This window comes from Mytilus californianus, unplaced genomic scaffold, assembly GCF_021869535.1.
Source record: "Mytilus californianus isolate M0D057914Y unplaced genomic scaffold, xbMytCali1.0.p SCAF_11, whole genome shotgun sequence".
In the NCBI taxonomy this organism is placed as follows: Eukaryota; Metazoa; Mollusca; class Bivalvia; order Mytilida; family Mytilidae; genus Mytilus; species Mytilus californianus.
Genome location: NW_026262593.1, coordinates 6,467,844 through 6,491,193, shown reverse-complemented (window position 1 = coordinate 6,491,193; position 23,350 = coordinate 6,467,844). Strand labels below are relative to the sequence as shown.

At 32.4% G+C, this 23,350-nt stretch overlaps 1 protein-coding gene across 2 annotated transcripts; it reads right to left on the bottom strand.

Moving 5' to 3' along the window:
* Positions 1-1,434: 1,434 nt before the first annotated feature.
* LOC127719452 (uncharacterized) lies at positions 1,435-22,525 on the bottom strand. 2 transcript variants are annotated; one of them, XM_052225558.1, is made up of 12 exons: positions 22,430-22,525; positions 20,416-20,500; positions 17,898-18,069; positions 15,561-15,698; positions 14,994-15,140; positions 13,688-13,807; positions 13,291-13,366; positions 9,805-9,915; positions 7,754-8,954; positions 6,817-7,367; positions 5,373-5,587; positions 1,435-1,797 (listed from the first exon to the last, which is right to left on the bottom strand). In XM_052225558.1, the coding sequence occupies exons 2-12, from the start codon at positions 20,483-20,485 to the stop codon at positions 1,710-1,712; spliced, it is 2,889 nt and encodes a 962-aa protein (XP_052081518.1). In that variant the 5' UTR covers positions 20,486-20,500; positions 22,430-22,525; the 3' UTR covers positions 1,435-1,709. The 2 variants fall into 2 exon arrangements, with proteins under 2 accessions (XP_052081518.1, XP_052081519.1); XM_052225559.1 differs by lacking the exon at positions 22,430-22,525 and adding an exon at positions 22,263-22,303.
* Between the last annotated feature and the right edge of the window lie 825 nt (positions 22,526-23,350).

Below are 23,350 nucleotides of genomic sequence, written 5' to 3'. Positions count from 1 at the left end.
GACATTCCTATTCGCATCATGTAATGGTTTCGAACTTACTTGTTTTAAAAGACAGAAAAGAGCTACATCACACATTATACTGAGTCCATATATTTGAGAAAATATATTAATGCATACCTTGTCACGTAAAGTGCTTAACATCTCAAACATTTAAAAACAATTAGCAGACAATGAAAATCGAAACTCATAACAGATATACCTGGCTTATGGTTTCGGTACACTAGACGTGCATCTTGTCTACAAAGTACGAACATTGCTTAAGTTAACAATTCACTGCCAGCCTACTGTATCATGATCTATGATTTATTACCCAAATGGGTTATAATAACACGTTTTTATACAAAATTGAGACTGCAGTATAGTCATCACGGGATTTAGACCAAAGAAAAACAACTGTCAGAAGTTGACAAATCTAAATGTTCAACGACTATGGTGGCCATAATTGTTTCACTACATACGGATTGATTCGAAGTTATGGTAATTTGATATTGATATGTAATTGCGAACTGTTACCATGTACAAACACGTCAAAAATAAGATACGGCGTAATATTTCAACTAAATTTGAACCATTGATTAGGTGTACATGTCGGTCTGGCATGGTCCATCTGACCTTGACCTCACTTTCATGGTTCATTTGTCAATGTTAAGTTTTCCTGTTTAATAGATTTAAGAAGATGTGGTATGAGTGCCAATGAGACAACTCTCCATCCAAGTCACAATTTGTAAAAGAAAAACCATTATAGGTCAAAGTACGGTCTACAACACGGAGCCTTGGCTCACACCGAAAAGTAAGCTATAAATTAAATTTAATTCATACGAAAAACCAACGGTCTAATCTATCAAATTCTATTCAGTTTTTTTTTCAGCAATAGGTTATTTATATTTGGTGTATGGAATGATTGTAAGGTGTACATGTATTTCCGGTTTGGTTTATCTGACCTTGACCTTATTTTCTTAGATCATGTTTAGATTATATGATACTTGTAGTAAAGGTATATAATTAGGACCATAAACATTAATTCAAAGGGCGAAGACATTTCAGCGTGTGCACTCTTGTGGTTATATCCTTTGGCCCAGTATTTATATATCCAGCCTTTGTGTTATTGTTTTGTATTCTTGTCTTTTATATTTGCTTATGTGCTTTGTCTACAGAGTGTCTATATGCCATTGTGGTTTTTTTCTTTGTTGACACAGTTGTTTGTTTTTATAGTGATCAACACAATGTTGACTGCTGCACTAAAATTGTCATAACCACCAACCCGTCCTTTTTTCCTCGAAAATGAAATTACCGGATTATGCTAATCACTACTATTTTACTTACATGAGCAACACGGCAGATGACACATGTAAAAAAAAAATGTTTGAAAAAAAACCCTAAAAAACAAACGCTAATAAAAATTAAAGAGTAAGGTAGAGGGTTGAATCTCTTCACAGATGACGATGGATATATTTGTATAATTAAATATAAAAAAAAATCCTAATACAAAAGCTGATAATTTGGAGCGGATATAAAATTCCTCCTAAAATATTCTCAACAATAACTTCCAAATGTCGTATGCATATAATTATTCAAGAAATAATACACAAATTATGAAAGAAATGCTGTTAAAGCTTTAAACTTCAAAGAAATAAAACATTAATTGTGATTATATCTGGTCTATTGAAATTTTATATTCATATCTGTTTCACTGTAAACAAATTACGTCGTTACGGCTCTATATCCTTCTCTGTTACACCTTTAAAGCCTAAATCATCAAGTACTCTATCAAAGTATGTATCATCAGGGAAACCAAACCTGAAAATCAAATAAAGGGACAACTAATTATATAATAGAGATGTTTCATTTATCAGGGTTATGTGCGTGTTAACAGTTAATATATGAGTAGTCTTCTGACAAGCAGTCATATATATACAAGGATGCAAAAAACAAAAATGAAACAACAAACTTTGCATAAACTCCAATTTAAACGTGTTTGAATGAAGTTAAAATAAATATTGATGGAATATCCCAAACACCCAACAAAAATCAATAACAAAACTATAGCATATCGTTGCAACACTCAAAAAATAAAAAAAATACTCTTAATATGAATAAGAAGGTGTGTTATGAGTGCCAATAAGACAACTCTCCATCCAAGTCACAATGTATTAATAGTTAATAATTATAGGTCAAAATACGGCCTTCTAAACGAAGTCTTTTGCTCACATCGAACAGCAGGGCCCAAAAAATTGATAGTGTGAATCAATTTAAACAGGAGATCCAACAGTCTTATCTATATCAAAGTGAAGCAAGAAATACCATAACAACGAACGACAACCACTAAACAACATGCTGATGTCTTACATGTAGGACAGGTGCATAAATATGCAGTGGTATTAAACGTTTAAACAGGTGACAGCATTCACCCTAACCTGAGAAAGTATCGTAACATCACAACATAAAACGCTACCAAAGAGGCGGTTGAAAATTTACTATATGACAATAGAAGTTCTCGCGTTTGTCATAGATGATTTTTTTTTATTTCAAAATAAAGTTCTAACGATAAATATCGGTTCATCTTGTCTCAATAATTAAAACAAGGTGAAAATACATTTGAATATGTATATAGTAAGACAGCAGCAATGCATAAAACAAAAGAAATCTTCACAAAAAAAAAAACTGATCGGATACATAATGATTGGGAAGCACGAACAATATACCAAACCTTGGTGAACTCAGGTTCTCCTTATTAGTAAAGAGTGCTTGCTCGTTTTCATTTTATAACATATTCCAAATGTATCATAATTTATAAGATGGAAGGATATATTGGTAAAAAGTGCCATTGTTATTTATAATTGAATAGTTTTACTGTTCTTTGGTTCAAGTTGAACTTCAAAACGAAAGTAATTGTTTTATTTCATGTTCCGAAAGAAAACAGTGTATTTAATGACAAATATTTACCAAAACTAAATGTACACCAAACATTTACCATAACATTACATGTAAAAGCGCGTGACGTTTGGAGCGGTGAATATTACTTCTCTCCAGGTGAATATTCTTTTTTATTCAAAATCAAATTCGTATAGAGATATCTACTAAAATAATACCAATATGGAATAATATTTTTATCCCGTTCTGTGTCGGAATTTTAAGTTTCATTTAAACTAGTCGGCATACTAAGCCAGTACGTAATTAGGAGACCTATTTACGAGGGGGTGGAAAGGGGGTACCTTTCTCCTTTCTCCCGCCCCTCTGCTTCCATCTCCCACCTTAACAACCGTCTTTTTTTAGATCAATCGATTTTAATACAAATTTGAATTAATATATGACCATATATAGGTGGCATAGGTCTTTATTAAAGCATATACTGATTTTACGAACAAGGCCTGCCTCCGACTCGTACGCTAATTAATACACAATGTTGGAATGTTGTCAATGGTGCAATGTGCATGCCCCAATGTCAAGAAACTCATTTTTGATATGTATGGTCATGTATGACGATCATGAAATTAGACATAGTTTTTTATTGTGTCATCTCTTTTTTTCCCTGTCCTCGAGAACACCTTACTTTGTATGGTCAAGTGGATAACGTATTAATTTTTTAAAAATCAATCGGGTCCAGGACCAATCCAGTATATCTTATCAAAATCCTTCGTAATTAAGTCCATTTTTTATGTACAATGTGTATCATAACTGTTTCTTGTTACGGAATATATTTTTTCAGCATTTATTTTTATATTTTGTTAAGAAATTTGCACTTGCATGTTTGCAGTATAATTGTTGTGTGTGTGTATTTTTAGAATAGAAATCCAGATTTAGTCTGTGTTTCAAATATTAAAGGAGGTGTTTCGGTTATAGTCATGAGACCTAGGCTTATCCTCATCAGGTATCCCTAGCCTATATTTTTCTTTCTTGTAATATTTAGAATGGTTCATATTTGTTTTCACTTATGGGGAACATCAACCCACCCTACATCCGTATATAAAGGATTCATTACTGCAGAAATTATTCGTTTTATAAGATCTTGCAATAACCTAAATGACTTCAATAAAGAAGTCCAACTGTTTAAGTCTAAACTTCTTAAAAGGACATTACGAAAATGAGATTGACAACATTATAACTAATACAACAATACGAGAAAGGAAACAAACTTTGAAATACAATTATAAAAATAAGAAAGCGCCTCCACCACTCGTTTTTGCAACAAGATTTAACCCAGCATTTACAGGAATCGGAAGAGCTTTAAGGAAACATTGGCACCTAATCGAACAAAACAGAAATACAAAACCACCGATTATTGCGTACAAAAGACATAAAAATCTAAAAGAATATTTAACGAATTCTAAAATGGAAAATGATATAGTCGTATAAAATCAAATAAAAGATAAAAATATCACACACAATAAAATTACAGAACAGCTAAAATAAAGAGAGAAATAAATAACGAAAAAACAGAAACAAACAAAAAAGAAAGAAACGAACTAGAACGTATGAACAGGTGTCGTATCCCCATAAGTGAAATCAAATTGGAACCATTCTAAATATTACAAGAAAGAAAAATATAGGCTAGGGATACCTGATGAGGATAAGCCTAGGTCTCATGACCATAACCGAAACACCTCCTTTAATATTTGAAACACAGACTAAATCTGAATTTCTATTCTAAAAATACACACACACAACAGTAATACTGCAAACATGCAAGTGCAAATTTCTTAACAAAATATGAAAATAAATGCTGAAAAAATATATTCCGTAACAAGGAACAGTTATGATACACATTGTACATAAAAAATGGACTTAATTACGAAGGATTTTGATAAGATATACTGGATTGGTCCTGGACCCGATTGATTTTAAAAAGGATGATTTCTAGAAATGATCGGAAATGGCAAAAAATGGTTTGGGAAATATAAATGTTGCCTTTTTTCAAAGATTTGTCCATTTATAAGAACATTTAGTATCCAGTTTTTTCGTTTTTTTACCTCTTTATTTTTTTTCAACATTAAAGTTCGTCTCCCTTTGATAGTTCTCCCTCCTTTCTCCCGCCCTTTCTCTCCTTTATCCCGCCCCTCTCTCCTTTCTCCCGCCCCCTTTCTCCCTGTCTCCCAATACCCTTTCCACCTACTCATTTACAATGCGTTTGAGTAACAGGGTCTCTGATAATAAATGAATCAGACCACTTTGAATATTCTAATAGACTAGATATTTTTCTTCATTCCCAGGTCGATCAATTTCTACAATCATGATAACTACAATCAAAGGTATAACAATACACTTTAATATTTATCCATGTTCACCACTTATAGTAATACCAAAGAAAACTCTTTACTAGTACTATTTTGAGAATAAAAAACCGTAGACTAAGAAGAAGTGAATGTTTAACTTACGTAGCATTGGGCTCTGGATTAGTTTTATGACTGATATCATTCCAAATTACAACTCCTGTTTTGCCTGTTGTTCTCGATGTTCCAATAGTAAATACCAATTGTCTATCAAATGCTATTTGTAATAGCTTTGCAACCAACTGGCCTTTTGTATTATTTGGAAGATATGCCCGTCTTGTTATTCCTTCAAAGCGTCTCCCAGGATTTGGATGCTCTGCCTGCAAAGGCAAAAAATAAACTTGAATATAAAAAATAAGTTAACCTGTTAAATCTGTTATTTTCTGCTGTGCATGCATTCTTCCTCCATGTAATCTAGACTTAGTTATATATAACGATATTCAAAAGGAGACACTTGGTAAATATAGATCCGACGGTTGTTATCGATAGATTAAAAACCACGTAAACTAGTCTTTCATGAGTTGAGATACAGACTGACTCATCAAATCGGTAAACCAATTAATTCGCAATGATGGTATTACACCTATATCAAACTTGAGTAGTGTAAATGTCAGTCGTTCTTTGTCATAAGTAACGCTGCTAAATCTGTTTATGTGCATGCTAAAGGGTCATAAGCTGCAAAAGTAATGTCAACAGAATTGATTTTACATCAAAAATTGTTTATAGCATACTATACAGCATTCATTAGTATTTTAAAAGTTACAAAATACCTTCAAGAACTGGCCATTGGTATGTGATCCCGGAAAATTGTAAGCAACAAACATAAATAACACGTAAAATGTTGAAAATTAAAATCAAAAGAGCGATGTTTGTTGGCTTATTTGTGACGGATAGGAACCTTGATTGACTGCTTAAAACTAATAATTTGTTCTAGGAAATATTGGATGCCGCGATAAACTAAGTTTAATATTTCAATTAACGTTTTGTTTATGCCCAGGTATAATGTGGAGATGTTAGCATATTACTGGGCCATTCGGATATGCCAAAGCTATACAAAAGGCTGAAATTATAGTTTATTTTAATTCATTTGATTGCTAAAATTGTCACGTTTGTAATTATATTTCTTTTGATGTCGCCTTTCTGGTGTCGGCGGTATCTTTGTAATGAAGTGTACAATGTGCTGCTACTTCTTGAAATGTGAGTTATTGAATGACAAGTCTTTCCTGACTACGTTATAACATTGCTAAAAGAGGGGCGAAAGATACCAGAGGGACAGTCAAACTCATAGATCGAAAACAAACTGACAACGTCATGGCCAAAAAAGAAAAAGACAAATAATAGTACACAAGACATAACATAAACTACTTAAGACTAAGCAACACGAACCCCGCCAAAAACTGTGGGTGATCTCAGGTGCTCCGCGGTGGGGGTAAGCAGATCCTCGTCCACATGTGGCACCCGTCGTGTTGCTCATTGTATTACAAACCCGGTAAATATTCTAATTCAGTAGGTCACATTCTTGAAAAGTGAAGGGGTTTCAGTTACTTACCCCTTGTATACCTGATGGTATAACATACACTATTTCAATAGTGTTTGTTCCTGGAAAACCACACAGTGAGGAACTTTTGATATTAGTTTCCATCCTTCCTGGGGGCTGTATCCCTGTGAGAATTCCCTGTATACCGCCACATTGTGGACATGTTGGTGCATGCTTAAAATGGTGGTCAATACAAACGGAACAGAACAAATGGCCGCATTGAAGTTTTTTGGGTTGCATCATCTTGTTCCAGCAAATACAACAGACTTCTGAGTTTTCACTCTCCATTCCAGTCCTGACACGTAACTGCGCTGCACGTACATTTGTGCTCTTGGAATATGGTTTAACATTTTGTCTTCCCGCTTCTTGTTTACTAACATAACGCTGTCCTGATTTTTTGAAAGCTTTTGCAAATTCTTGTTTGATAAAACTAACAAGAGTATGATTTTTATCTATGAAATATATTTCAATTAAACTTGACGTATTCTTTCTGATTCTGCTATACTCTTCTATTGCCTTGCAGTATTCTTTAGCACACATGTCTTTAGGAACTGCAGAAATGCCTGCAACAAAATGAGAAAGATAAACTAGCATGCATTTAAGATTTGAGAATCTGTAAAAACAAAGGCAAACCTAACACCTACGTTTCATCATATTTGTGAAAAGGCTACATATAACACATACAATGATGGGTGGAATTAAAGAAATCCCAAACAATAACAAAAATTATATGGTTTATTTCAAGTGTTGATTGTTTGTTGTTTAGTGTATATCATTACTCCATTTACTCCATGTTTTTGTGAATTGATAAAAGCATTACAATTTCAACCCTATGCCATTTTACCATGAACTTTAGTTATGCATGCATTTTTAAAAAGCTAAATTCAAGGACATGATTTTTTTTTTCTTTTACCACAACAGAAATGCTATTTTGTCGCAAAACACATACCTGTGCTGACAAACGGTAATGCGATTGATTTCATCCGCAACCTGTCAGCTTCAACAAGGCAACATACAATACATTGTTTTAAATCTAAAGCACATTTCTGCTTTTCATTTTCATTATAATCATGCCACCGAGGCTCAGCTGTGTGTATAACGTATTTGTAATAAAGGTTATTAGATGACGATGACACACATGTGCCGACTTGCAATGTGCCATAACGTCTAATATTGTTTTCACATTCTACAGTATACTGTTTTCTTGTAGCCTCATAAATAGGTGCAGAATTTCCATAACGAAAAGACATTTTTTCATTGTTGGCCTTAACTATGCATTCTACTTCAAGGTTCAAAATACTTCCAAGGTAAACTTTAACACTTATTCCTTCTGCAGTAGTAAAAACCCAATTTGCGGAGATTTCATCGTCGTAGCGGACATCATTCATTGAGAAACTTCTAGATGCAAAGTGATTTGGTGAAATGTAATCTATTTCTTTTGATTTAAACACGTCAATATTGTCTAAATCTGGTATGTCATTATCCTTTCTTTCTTTTGGAAATTGTTGGTTAATGTTCAGAATCATTTCTAAGCGTTGTTTGGCTCGCTGCAGAATTGACAATTCGTCTCCAAATAATTGAATGACGTTGTTATTTAGCTGACAATAAATAGAAGGAAATTCTTCAGCAATAACACCTTTAGTTACATCTTGTTGCAAGGGTTCGACATAATGTACAGTCACGTGTTCTAACAACAACAGTTGTTGCAGATGAGATATGATAATTTCTTCATACTTTTGTCTTTCAGCTGGCAATTTGAGTTTTAATTTTAAGTTAGTACCATCATACGAAGCATGTTGCAATACGTCATCTTTACAGAAAAACTGAAATTTGCCATAGTCATCTGAACTCATTTCAAAAGTAACCATTGTTTGATTACTTGCATCAGACGAATCGGAATCTGACTGCGTCTCATTGTTAGTGTGTTCCAGTGACCAGGACAGTGTATCCCCAGCAAATGTGATCATATCATTGAGAAAATGCTGGACACCATTCATCATTTCTTGAGAGGAACATACCAACACCAGCTTATCACTTTTCCTTTTTAATTTGACATCAGGATATTTTTGAAGAACAGAATTGGAAATGACTTTTTCACCAACATACTGTAAAATATCTCTATTTACTTCACTACTCATCATATGCGACGTCTGAAAATATTAAGCAGGCAATTACCACCAATGTATTACACGCTATTATATTGTAAAACTGTAAACATGTAGTCTTACTCCGCAATATAAAGGTACATATTACTTTTTTTTCTAATATCAGCGCCATTTTAAACATCGACTATTAAGTCTGTGGTGTTTTCTATTTTAAACAAGACTCGAATTTAAAGTAGAATTTATATAGGTCTTCACTTCTATTTTTGGATTTAAAAGTTTGGAGGTTATTTATGAAATATTAAAATTAGCATTTAATGTGTTTATTTCCACGCAGAAATGTGTTAGGAATGAGAGTCAACCGAGGCTCATAATTTAATGTCAATTTAAAAAATTATAAAAAAAAAACGAGAGAGGCCTCCATAACTTTAATCTAAAAAAAACTACAAAAAAAAAAAAAAAAAAAAAAAAAAAACAAGAAGTGAATCAGCTTTCTCTATTCCATTTAGTTATAAAAAAGAAATATTGTGCAATGAAATCAGGTGTAAATAGATATAAGAAGATGTGGTATGAGTGTCAATGAGACAACTATCCATCCAAATCACCATGTGTAAAAGTAAACCATTATAGGTCAAAGTAAGGTCTTCAACAGGGAGCATTGACTCACACCAATCAACCAGCTTTAAAGAATCCCAAAATATTTCAAATTGTCATACTGCGTTAATCCATTTATTATGGTAATCCTGACAAGAAACAAAAGCCCTTAAGTATTGCAACTGCTCGAGTGGTGTTTATATAAAAATGTTGATATTGCACCGGATTACATCAAAACCCGTTCTAGTGGCATTCATTCTTTTTTATGCATACTACTTATAGTTATTTATAATAATTAACTTACTTCTTGGAGATCATCTTGATCTGTTGGATATTCACTGTCTCTTTTGTGTCTTTCGAAAATTGAGTGAAAATCATTTAGATACTTGTCAATTTCCACATCTTTCTCACTCAACTGTGTACAGATGAAAAAAATATGACAGAAATAAAGACTTGATTTTCATATGATCAAGAGATAATCTTTCAATAAGTTTAACTGAGATCTGGACCTGGCATGTAACTGCCAGTAGTCCTTTGTTAACTTATGTTTCATGTACCTTTTTGCTTAGTATTTTTGTTACCTATTTTGACATCGGACTCGGAATATTTTTTAAACGGAGTTTTACTGTGTGTGTGTCGCTGTGTGTTTATTTAATCTACATTGGCCAAAAGTATAGGGGAGGGTTGAGATTTCCTTAAACATGTTTAGCCCCGCAGCATTTCTGCGCCTGTCCCAAGTCAGGAGCCTCTGGCCTTTGTCAGTCGAGTATGTTTTTTTTAAATTTTAGTTCATTTTTATGTTTTATAGTTTATTTTGACGTCCATTTTCACTAAACTAGTTCACATTTTTGTTAAGGGGTCAGTTGAAGTACGCATTCGGTTGCGGCATTTTATCGCTGTGTTGAAGACCCGTTGGTGGCCTTCGTTTTTTTTTACTCTTTGGTCTATTTTACGTACTTGTTAACCTTAGGATAAGCAAGGTAACAATACTCTAGAAGAATGTTTACTTCATTTTATCAGTATTTTTGGAGTTCATAATGTCCAATTGTGAACACTAAAAACCAGTAAAAGTCTAGATCTGAAATGGCCTATTTCTGTACTCGACTGTACTGATTTTTACTTGACCAGTCTGAATTGGTCTGAAATTTACTTGATAATACTCGGCTGTAGTCTGAACCATACTTAACAGTCTGAACTTGTACTCGACCTTTACTCGACCAGTACTTAACCATTTCATACGTGTCTGAACCACGCTCGACCTAGTTTGAACCATGCTCGACCTATTCTGAACCATGCTTGACCTAATCTGAACTTAACTTGACCTAGTCTGAACCATACTCGACCTAGTCTGAACCATACTCGACCAAGTCTTAACCAACCTAGACCCATTTTTGTATCTATCTATCTATTGTATTTCATCAATTTAGGAACTGTTTTTAACAACAGCTTTTTCTCCTGGCTAGACACTTATTTGAAATTAAGAATGTATCCAATATAGCATTGAAACCAGAATATCAAAATACACATAATATAATTTCAACACCATATTCATCAACACCTAGATATATATATCATCTTTAAAAAAGACAAAGCAAGCTGATCAATTAATCTCAAAACTGTATTTAGAAAAATATTTTGAATGTTATTCAATGTTTTTTGAATATTTCAGATATATTTTATGGTTTTGAACAATTCTCACCATTAACTTAAAATTGAGAATGGGAATGGAAATAGGGAATATGTTAAAAAGACAACAACCCGATCAAAGAGCAGACAACAGCCAAAGGCCAGCAATGGGTCTTCAACGCAGCGATAAAATCCTGCACCCGGAGGTGGTCATCAGCTGACCCCTAAATAAAATTGTGTACTAGTTCAGTGAAAACTATAGTATGTATCCATGAAACCTATGTAGTTTGTATTTCGGAATTTAGGAAAATTAAGTTTGAAAAAAACACATGCCAAACAAGAAGCACCTTAATTATGTTTTATTACCCTCAGTATAATTGGTGTGGTTTTTCAGATGAAATTTTTTAACAAAACTATAAAACTTTAATATCAATATAATTAAATTATTAAATACGATGATTTGATATAACTATCTCTATTTGATAAATATGGGAATAATGCAATGATGTAAAAATCTGTTTTTATATATATCTTAATTTTATTTTGGCTGTTGTCATGTCAGTTAAAAAGAAATTCATTTAAAGACATTAATTTAAAACTAAGTAGAGGTTTTTGGGTCATGTATGGTTCAGACAGGTCGCAAGTTGTTTAGCCCTTTGGTCGAGTATGGTTTAGACTGAACAAAATAGGTCGAGTACAGGTCGAGAATGGGTTAAGACTGTTTCAGACTGGACGAGTAATAGTTCTAGTTTGCTATTTTCAACGGCAAAGATAAGGGCCTAGTACAAATTAGTACAGTCAAGTATGGTTAAGACTAGGGTCGATTAATGTAGAGTAAAATTCAGACCAATTCAGAGTGGTCGAGTAAAAATCAGTACAGTCGAGTACAGATATAGGCCATTTCAGACTTTTAATGGTTTGTAGTGTAATTGTCAGGATTACTTGTTGTTAAAACGTCTGCACTTTCTTGTGATAATATTTATGTGATAGAAATTGTATGCGTTAGTATTATAGAGAGAAGGGTTTACGTGCTTATAATTATAATAAAAAATAAAAATGTATGTATATATACAAAAAAATGAGAGATTTAGCAGATCCACAGGTAAATTTCATCATATCCTTCAAATATAGGTGCGACATACTGTTTATTGATATTTATATATATATCTCTGATAAAACGTCAATTTATGTAAGCCGTCTCGGGGTCTCGTGGCAGTGTGATTGCATGCAATGAGGGTAATGTTTGGTAAATCACCGGTTGGATCAAACCAAAGACTTGAAAAGGGGTATTAATGTGCATCCGGCATGCCACTCAACATAAATTTAATAGACTCGGATACAGTTTTTTTGGACCCGTGTTTTTAGGACATGCATTTTTGTGCACGATTACTGTGCATTTGTGAACTAGCACTTCAATATACAGCTCAGTGTGTCAGTCTTGCACAAGGCAAGGTTCAAATTTAAATTAGCATTGGGCTCCTTTTGTCAATGAATGAATTTTGTGTGGTAGAAGACCTTTTTTCATATGATAGTTTTAGAAAGGACAGTACATTTTGGCTCATTCACTGACTAAGCCCTAGCTGGCACAAAAAGAAAGTAAATACAAACTGTTAAAACAGTCTACAAGGCGCATCATAGAAAGCTAAGGACTGAGCAAAAAAACATCCCAAACAAATTTCAGGGTGAGTTTCGATGGTCGAAATCTTTTAAGCAGATTACAGCTCCACATGTGGTACCAGTCGTGTTGCTCCTGTTGGAAAGATTCCGCACGTTGGCTGTTTTTACAAAGTGGAACAATTTTGTAAGAAGTGGAGTACATTTTCATGCAAACATAATGTCAACTGATACTTCAAAAACACATCTGATAAAGGCATTACAGATAATATAGTCACATTTTGATTTTTTTTTTGGATACTTTTATAATCCTCATAATATATAACAAACATTTATAGATACACAAAACATGCACTTATATTTTAAGAATAAGGAAGTTAAGCAACCAATAATCAAGCAATCTAAGAATAAAGATTTGGCTATATTTAATGTTGTTTTTGGTGTAATTAGCTATTAAACGTCTGTATTAGGTTTTGGATTTTCAAACTATTTTGGACTCCAGCTTTAATACGCAACTGGTTCAGTACATTTGTACCGTTAATTTTATTACCTTTTTCTTCCCTATTTCTAATTCCTCTGTCATTATGCTTATCACTTTTTGAAGTTGTCTGTTTTCTTCTATCTCTCTACATGACAAAAAAATATTATATATTCAAAAGTCATAACTTCTTCTTTCGTCTGATCCTTAAATTTACCGATTGCGCCATTTGACAGTTAAGCGAATACAAAAATGACATTCCTAGGAATGTCGAGAAAATCTATTACCATCCTGAAATTGTACTTAATACTTCAACAAGCAATTTGTGCAGTACTTACAATTCATTGTAGTGTAAAGTGGCTGTTTAAATACATGCACATGTCTGTGATAATGTGTGTGATGTTTTTTGGTTTTTTTTTTGGGAGGCGGTGGAAGGATGTAAAATATAAATAACTGAAAATTTACTTACCTTCTGTAAAAGTCTCTAACTGTTTTAACTTGGTTATTAGCTTCTACTGCTTCGGTTTTTGCTTTTCGTAATTCAAAATCATATTCACTCCTTTGTTCGTATAATTCTTTCGATAACTCCCTAAAAAGTAATACATACATATGTACAATATTTGTACATTGTTGGAAAATATGCAATTTTTATGGAGAAAAACGATTATTTACTCTGAAACAAATTTATTTCTTTATTTTTATATAAAATAGACATGAAAAACCCCTTTCTTGGAATGTGATGTTAACCTGTCCACTTATCTGAATGAGTGTAGCAAAATTTAGATTTTTTGTTTTTGTTTTTAATATTTGTTCATATTTGTCAAACCTTTAAATACAATTTGACTAATTTGAAAATAAAGAGATGCCAACGACACAATTATGTTTTTACCAACGGAAAAGATGAAAACAACAGGTCACTGTATGGATTCCATCCAAGAACAAAACTTATACCACCAACTTCCAAACAAGGACCGAAGCTCATAAACTAAAAATTGAACAATAACTTCGGGAAGTCCGGACAGCCGACAACCTTGCTTCGGAAGTTGCAATACCATATGGGAAGATGTGAACAATTTGGCTTAACAGAACGTGTACCTAATCTTGTTCTTTTTTAACTTTTCATTGTAGTAGTTAATATTGTAGAAAATGGTATCAATTATTTCTGAATGAAGATATACCTGTGGGCAAAGATGTTGATGGCTGAGTTTTACAAATAAATATTTATCTATACATATTAAACTTAAGATATGATTTTGTCAGTTGCTCAATCGATATTCTTTACTGTCATTGCTATCGTATTCATTGCGAATAAGTAAAAACATAGTGATGTGATCTGCTTAATAGAAACTTTTATTATAAGTGTCGACATTTCATAGCAGTTTACATAACAGATTATATTCTAATTTGTTTAATAATTGAATGCTTCTTTTTGTAAATTCATTGGGTGTTAAAGCGTTGACCGAAGTACATTTTATATGAAGCGCGGTAAACGCTTTTACAACCCTATGAAATTACTGAAGAAGCATTCAATACTTATAATAACATTTTTCGCTATGATCATGAAACCACGATTACTCTAAAATTTTCTTTTATTACCTGTGCACTTTATTTTGGAAACGTGTGTCATCATGCATGTTTCAATTCATGTAATTCATTTTGAAATGAAAAATAATGCGAGTTTGCTGTTAGCCAATCAAAATAATGTATAATAATGAAACATACATCTAATGTTATGTTATTATAACAAAATACCAATAATCTTTCTTCCAACTCACCTTTGTAACTCTTGATATTTGTCTGGTAAGTTCTGAAGTTTAGTTTTTGTTTCGTTTAGTTCTAACACTAATTTCTTTATTATTGCATCATATTCTTCTTCTTGTTCAATAACCTTCTTTGATAATAGACATTTTTCTTTGGTTTCCCTGATTAAATAATTATCTTGATCAAACAAATGCAAAAAGGTTCTATAATATTAGTTTGCAGAAACGATACATATGCATTCAGTATCTGCTTTTGTTTTAATCAAAGCGCACATATATATATATATATATAAGCCAAACTTCTAACATGATACAGTAACAACTAAAACCTATACATATATATGGTCTTAGTGAATCGAGACAGACATGAAGTAAATAGTTTTTTTGATAACTTTTAATAATAAGGAGATGTTTTTGATTACCAATGAGACAACTATCCACAAGATACCAAAAATACTGTCAATGTAAGTAACAGTCGGCAAACATACTGTTTTTGATTATGTGTAAACCCAATACCGTGTAGTAAGCCTTTAGTTTACCAAATACTATTAAATGGATCTTTTCCATTTTGAATATACTTACAAGTGATGCTTGTCTATCAGCTGCTGGTGGTTACTTTCCGTTTCCTCTAGTTTTGTTTGTAACGTTTTTATTCTCTCATTGGAATCTTCTAGGTGTTGTCCTAACCTGTCTGAAAGGTTTTCGTCATCTTCAGTTTCCCTGTTAAAACAAAGGTTTTGACCAAAGTTGTCATCAACCACTTGAAAGTATACATTTTGCATACAACGACAAGGCAAACTTGGAAACTCTACTAGTCCTAGTAGTTTTATTTTTTCATATGATGTCGTAAAATATAAAAAAAAAAAAATCATGCATATTATCATTACGTGTCACTAAAAATAAATGAAAAAATAAGAAAATAAGATAAAAGATAAAAGATAAAAGGGTGTTTTAATTCATACCAAAATGATCTCTCTTTAAAAAGTAAAATCACAAAAATACTGAACTCCGAGGAAATTTGAAAAAGGAAAGTTCCTAATAAATTGGCAAAATCAAAAGCTCAAACACATCAAACTAATGGATAACAACTGATATATTCCTGACTTAGTACAGACATTTATTTTATTTAACAAACAGTGTATTGACCCATACACAATTAAAATAATGGGCAAATGCCGATATTTCAGTATGTTATAATTGTGAATATAAAATCTTATTTCTTTAACCCATTTCTCTGACGTCAGTCTATTGTTCTTACTGTAGATTATTTTTTAAGAATCCACTGACCACAGTATTAACTTAATAGAACTTATATTATAACTTTAAACCTTTAACTTACGATCTTTTATCCTCTCAAAAACGAGTGGCATGTGTAGGATTCGAACCCGCGCGTATTTTCTTCATAATCAATAGAGTCTTCAGTCTATGCATGATACCACTAAACAACGATGGCTGACATCAATCATTATATGAATAGTACTCTTAAAGCGCTTACTTGTCAATACATGTCATTTAACTGTATTTCTGTCTCATTGATAATTCGCTTTTGTAATCTAATGAAATAGATATATCTTGGTGTGTTCATGTTTATTGAATTTGTTTTATTTTGGGTGTTATTTTTTTTTTAAGAAATGGGTTAAAACTACTTCTTTGACAGTAAAAACAGAAACAAAATCATCGCCATTGTATGAAAATGAAATATATAATACTTCTACATGTTCTAGGATTCAAACAATATTTTGGTCCAGAAAAAAATTACAATGAAAAAATTTCATTCCGGATACAAGGTTCGAACTTTGCACTGTTAATATCACCGTTATGACATTCGTTACCAACGGTAATATGTTTATACAAAAATAAAATCTGGTGTTAAAAAGGGGAGCTACCACCCCATTTAAGTTATCTTAAACTTATGTTAACTTGTCAAATGTCCAAATATAGATGCGAACCGTGTGGATATAATCATTTCCAGCTATTATAGAATAAAAAAGACAAAATACGAAACTATTTTTATGAAATATCGTTGATTCATTGTCAAAACGTAAAACAGACAGTCGTTTTACTAGAAATGGGTTAAGCTAGAGAATTGATAAGAAGTAGTGGATTCGGAAACGATAATCAACTTGCGACTAAAGTCGCTCGTTGATTATCGTTTACGAATCCACTACTTCTTATCAATTCTCTACTACATAATCCAGACATTTACGTATATACGAACTAGTCCGTTCAAAAATGCTTTTTTAAAATCTAACTCTTCATATTTACCAAATTGTCACCATAACTTGTAGGAAGTATGTCTCATATAGTAGTTTTAAAGCTTATTCTGTAGAATATTTTTAACACTTCAATAAAAAGTAAAATCACAAAAATACTGAACTCCGAGGAAAATTCAAAACGGAAAGTCCCTAATCAAATGGAAAAAATAAAAGCTCAAACAGTAATCTTTATCTTCTACCTCACCCGATTTACATATATTGCTAACTCGTTCATAATATAACGAGTTGAATCTACAATTTTCTTAAAAATATCATTGTGAGCATGCATACAGATAGTGGGAAATTTTCTTCTTCCCATTGACATATTTAATGATTGAAATTTGTAACTTGTCTGCTACACTGTACTTAAGTTTACTAGTAGTTCTTGCTTTTTCAAAGACAAATTTGAAATGACCTTCATGCTTAAAATTTTCTTATTAAGTCAGCCCTTATTTTCAATCCCTCAACAAAGTAATCGAAATTCATAAACTAATAGTTGGATAAAAGTCTATGTTTAAGATTTTTTCCTAAATATAACTTTTCCCGCTAGGTAACGAAATGATACAGATAATAAATTTTCTTTTTGTTATTTTCTCATTAATATGTCCAGTGTTGAAATGAACAGTTCTAAGAACTATAATGTTACAAAAAAAGAAAAACGCACCTTTCAAGTCTATCTTGTAAAGCTTCCAGTTTTTTCTCAGCAATGTCTGCCCGTCTTTCTGCTTCATATTTGGCCTGTCCCTCCTCTGCGTACGTTTCTTCAAGATTCTTTAGTTTCTTTACTAATTCGTTGTTGGTAGTTTCTAGTTGTTTTGTTTCGTTTTCAGATATGACTGTGAAAAATATAGGTGAATATTTCACAACATTTTTCAAGTTCTAAATGCTTTTCCCATTACATATCGTATTAGGTGACTTAATCGGATGTTTGGTTGTAATAACTACAATTCTTTTGGACTAATCTTTGTGTGATTGATAATTGATTTTTTAATGTTAAACGCCAGCTATATGGCTATTGACGATACCAGTATTTATTGGCAGATGAGTTTGGGTTTCTTAAAAGAAACACCGACTTTTAGAAGGAAAACTAGCAATCTTAGTCAGCTAATATTAGAGTTGAACACACCTGCCACGTCCGGTGTTACAGTTAAGAAACTCAGTACTGAAAGGATAGTGGCTCTGTCAACTGACTTCAACAAAGTTGTTCATAAAAAATGGGTACACCCCTTTAAAAGGAGGTAAACAATGTTATTATATGGTTAGCAGGAGGAAATTATGATACAAAAAAGTATTCCAAAATAAGTTGGCAAAGTCCACAGTGTCTGAAAAAAAGTAAAATCACAAAAATTCTGAACTTCGAGGTAAATTCAAATCGGGAAGTCCCTAATCAAATGCCAAAATCAAAAGCTCAAACACATGAAACGAATGGATAACAACTGTCATATTCTTGACTTGGTACATGCATATTCTTATATAGAAAATGGTGGATTAAACCTGGTTTTAAAGCTACTTTAACCTCTCACTTGTATGACAGTCGCATCAAATTCAATTATATTGACAACGATGTGTGAAATAAAAACAAACACAATAGGTAAACATGTCACAAATAGGGGTACAAAAGCAACACGAACCCCACCAAAAACTGGGGATGATCTCAGGTGTTCAGGAAGGGTAAGTAGATCGTGCTCCACATGTGGCACTCGTCGTGTTGCTAATGTTATTACAAAGCCTGAAAATAGTCTAATTCGGTAGATCACATTCGTGCAAAGGGAACGGGATTGTAGTTACGACATAAGGAACATATCCGATATCAAGGACAAAGGAAACTCTGAAACTTATTCTTATCAAAAATGAAATAAGGGGTGCCCAAGATGCTTGGAAAATTTCAATGTTAATAATAAGATATTTCGTAAGAGAAGTAGATAGACAAGGGTACCGTACTTGTCAACGTATATTTGTTCCGCCTAACAGAAGTTCCACTGGAAACTTTGTTATAAACAATGTCATAATATTTATTCCTGTTGGAACAAATATTCTATACCATTTATTCCGTTAGGAACATATACAGTAATATTTATTACTGTGGAAATAATATTCCAGAATATTTTTTCCTTTTGGAACTTATATTATGAAAGAACTTCTATTCCGTGACATACTGACGTTTGCAAATATGTAGGGGTCGCTGTCCAAGTTAACCCGAAATATCAATCAGAAGAAATGATACGAGATGGGATAAAGTATATCATGTGAGTAAGGTTCTGGGAACGTTCTGTGATATTCTGTACAGCAGATCAGTTACAGGTGTGAAAACGGGCGTGGGATAGAAAGATGAACTTTGAACGGATGAATCAACGAACAGACGGGCGGACTTTACTATCACTTTATACCACCAATTTTAGATAACAGGGTGTTTAATGAGAGATGTCAGAACTTGATAAACATACAAAATCAGGGTAAAAAACATTATATATATTGTGCTGTGTGCAGTGTTATCTTATTGTTCATGACGAAATGATTATTAATTCTCAAAACAATAATTTCATTTTTTCTGATTGAATGGTATGCTCAGTTTATTTTTTAGGGATGGTAATATTAGATATATTGAATATTCTCGTCCAAATAAGACAACCTCTTCCTAATTTAAGTTATAAAGGAGACCGACATCAACTGAACATAACCGGATTATACATTTTAGTACTGAAAAAAAATCAACGCTACATGTCTAAAAAATCCATAATCTAAAGCCTTTCTTTTTTTTGTAGACTGAAATTGGTTGCATAAAAACAAATGAAAATAACACGTTATAAATTGCATGCGTTCAAAGCGCTTTTCTAAAAATTCCTTCAACAGGAACGCCCAAAGCCGAATATTTGAAAGGAAATTGCGCATATATATGTCGAAACAGTTGGAGATTGAAGAGCTATATAACAAAAAAAAAAGAACCTATAGAAATAGCCGAATCCATATCCATAAGTTCAAATTTGTCTGAGGGAGTTGAAAACCTAGTTTGTTTTATAATTTCACAATTTATAAAGGAGCTAGGTACGAAATTAACACGAGTTGATTATATTGAAAAGGTATACTTTAAACGTGATGTTTTTGATCTATATTTTTTTCATATTTAAAACGATGATCAACACTTATTATAAATACAGTGTACATACTATGAAGTAAAAACCTACCAGATGGTGGTGTCCATATTTCATCCTGGTCATTGTCAGCACTATCATCCCCAGTCGATACGTCAGACATTTAGCACTGTACACCCTTCATTAATAAAATATGATCAATTTATTTATTCCTTTATTAAAATAAAGTGTTTCATTCTTTAAACTTGGCCCTTTTCTGCTTTAAATGTGTATATATTTTTTTTTAATTTAAATTACAAAATAAAATTATTTGTAAGAATTTTGTGAACTAGGGTTTGTGTAAAATACTGTTACTTAAAAGAAAGTGTATGTTTTAAGGTTTTGGCTTGAGTTGTCTATTTGTCATTAGCTCATCTGCTTTTCGTCACATGGATGTCATCGGCGTCCGTCATCGGTTAACTTAAACAAATTTTGTCTTCTCACCAACTGGGAAAAATGAACCAAATTTGGTCATAATAATTTTTGGGGTATCCAGTTTATCAAATATATTCGATGCATTTGCTGGCCAACAAATATGTTTAGGTAGAAGTCAGTGTTTAGTTTTGTCCTTTATATGGACTCCTCCTGTTTTCATTTGGCTTGGAGGTCGATATGTTTGGTGAAACTATAGTAGTTAAAAAAATGTACATGATAACAGAAATTAACAAGAAAAGATCTATAAATAAGTGAACATTTTAAATTGTTGGTAAACTACATACATAAGCTATTGCCCTTCAACGATGTTTTACCTTGGTTTTGCAAAACTATAGAAAATAACGAAAACCTGTATACAGTCAAAATATTGAGCACAGCCAGATCTACAAAAAAGTCTTTAATCCTAATAGGAATTATATAAAATTACCTTATTTGATAATGTTTACTCGTTTGTATGATGGGCACATATGAGCTAATCGAAAACTGTAAACAGCAAACATTGTCTACCTGACAAAATATACAAATCCGTCAACAAAGAAGACTTATCAGTTATTTTTTTCATAATTGCTGTAATCATTGCTCTTTAATGATAGTTACTATATTTTGTCTGTTCTGATCAAAAACTATTGAAGAAAAACTGTAAAGAATCAAAATGATCAGCACAACAAGGTCAACACAACTAGAGTTTAAGGGAGTCTGTGTTGCTCATCTGTCAAATAACCATGAGATTGATACAATGCAATGAGAATATTTCAAATAGTTTTCAGAAAAAAAAAACAAAAAATAAGGTAAATCTTCAAAGTTTAATAACCGCTATAAAAGGTCCTCTAAGGAGTAGCCTGACGATTTCAGACTTTTCGACTAATTTTTCGTACTTGTCCTGATGATTGGTTTTGGTTCATACAATTTCTCTCCATCAACTATAGTTTATGCATAAAAAAACAGAAAATTATTCATAATTGTCATTCCTGCAGGACTGTTAACCAAATAATGAGATAGCTGTCGATTTTAGCCATATCAACTTATTCGAAGATTATGTATTGCTGATCAAATAAGGGATTGACATTCTCCCTCTCATTAAGGACACTTAAGAATCTTACATTTGAAGCAGTTACTATGTGTCGTTCCTCTAAACGTAACTTTCATTGATAAAAGTGATATGTTTGTTTTCTTTATTGTGAAAGGGTCCGTTCTAAGGCATCTTAGTCGTCCTTTAATATTATTATAATTTGGACTACAAGCACTGTGAATAAAAATCTCTGTGGAGACTGGTATATAAGGAAACCAGCACATCCAACATTTACACCGTCAATTCTTTAGGTAACTATCTAAAGGATCTTTTGATCTTGTAAAATTAATGAAATATCTTAATACAGTTAAACAGAATCTACTTCTTAATATTGGTTTTCCCAAAAATGTAATAAAATCAAAGGAAAAAAGCAATATTTTTGATCGACGTAATTTACCTTGATCGCTGACATTTTTATCTTTAGATCTTAACAACGCACTTACGCATAACATTAAACGAAACGAAACGAAGGCAAAAAAAATATAATTTGGTAAGGGATTTTGGAAACTTATAAGCAAATTTTCACTGCAAAGTGTCGAGTTTAATTCAATTAAAACTACTTACCTCACAATCTTTTCCTTTAGAACAGAAAGTTGAATTCTCCGTGGCAAAAAAAACCAAGTATTTCTTTATACAATTTAAATCCACGATTTATTTAGGTCAAATTTATTCTTGTCCTTTTATAGTCGACGTACGATAGCTATAAATATAATCGATAACATATACTAAATCAAATCAAATCAAATCATTTTATTGGTGTAATATCCAAATATTGTGTTGTTACAAAGACAAACACAAGAAACATGAAAATATTCACAAACATACAATATTTAAATTTAAGATACTTGATGTATACGTACACATTCATTTGTAAGATTTTCAATTGTTTTTTTAATAAATCTTTTGAAAGTCAAATATTGATAATTATAGGGAGGAGGGGGAGAAGAGGGGGAAGAAACGAAAAGCACGAGAAGGAGGGAAAGAGGAAGGCAAATAATATGACGTGGTGAAAAAATATGAAATGGAGAATAAGTAATAGAAGAGTAACAAAAGTCTATAAGAAGAAAGAGGATGAACATGTTTAAGGAGGACGATAATAAGAAGCAAAGGTTGTGATGAGAAACAAAATGTATAGAGAGGAATATGTTTTGCATGTTTGAGCGTGAGGAGGTGCAGGAAAGTAAGACAAGGGAAGAGATGAACATTGAGGAGGACTGAGGTAAGGGCATAATTAGTACGAAAATTAAATTGCGACAATTTTAATGTAGACACAAAATTTGTATCACTATGCTAATCCAGTCATGGCAGCATCAAGTATTAGAATAAAGCAATTTACCTTGCAAAGTAATACAATGATATCATCAGAGGTCTTTCAGGAAGCCATCGGCAGTGTTAATGCAAATTCAACGTCCATACGGTTCCTTGGGGAAAACATTTCCTACAATCTGTAGTTTTTCATAAGGTAAATCTCTTGTGCAATGGCTA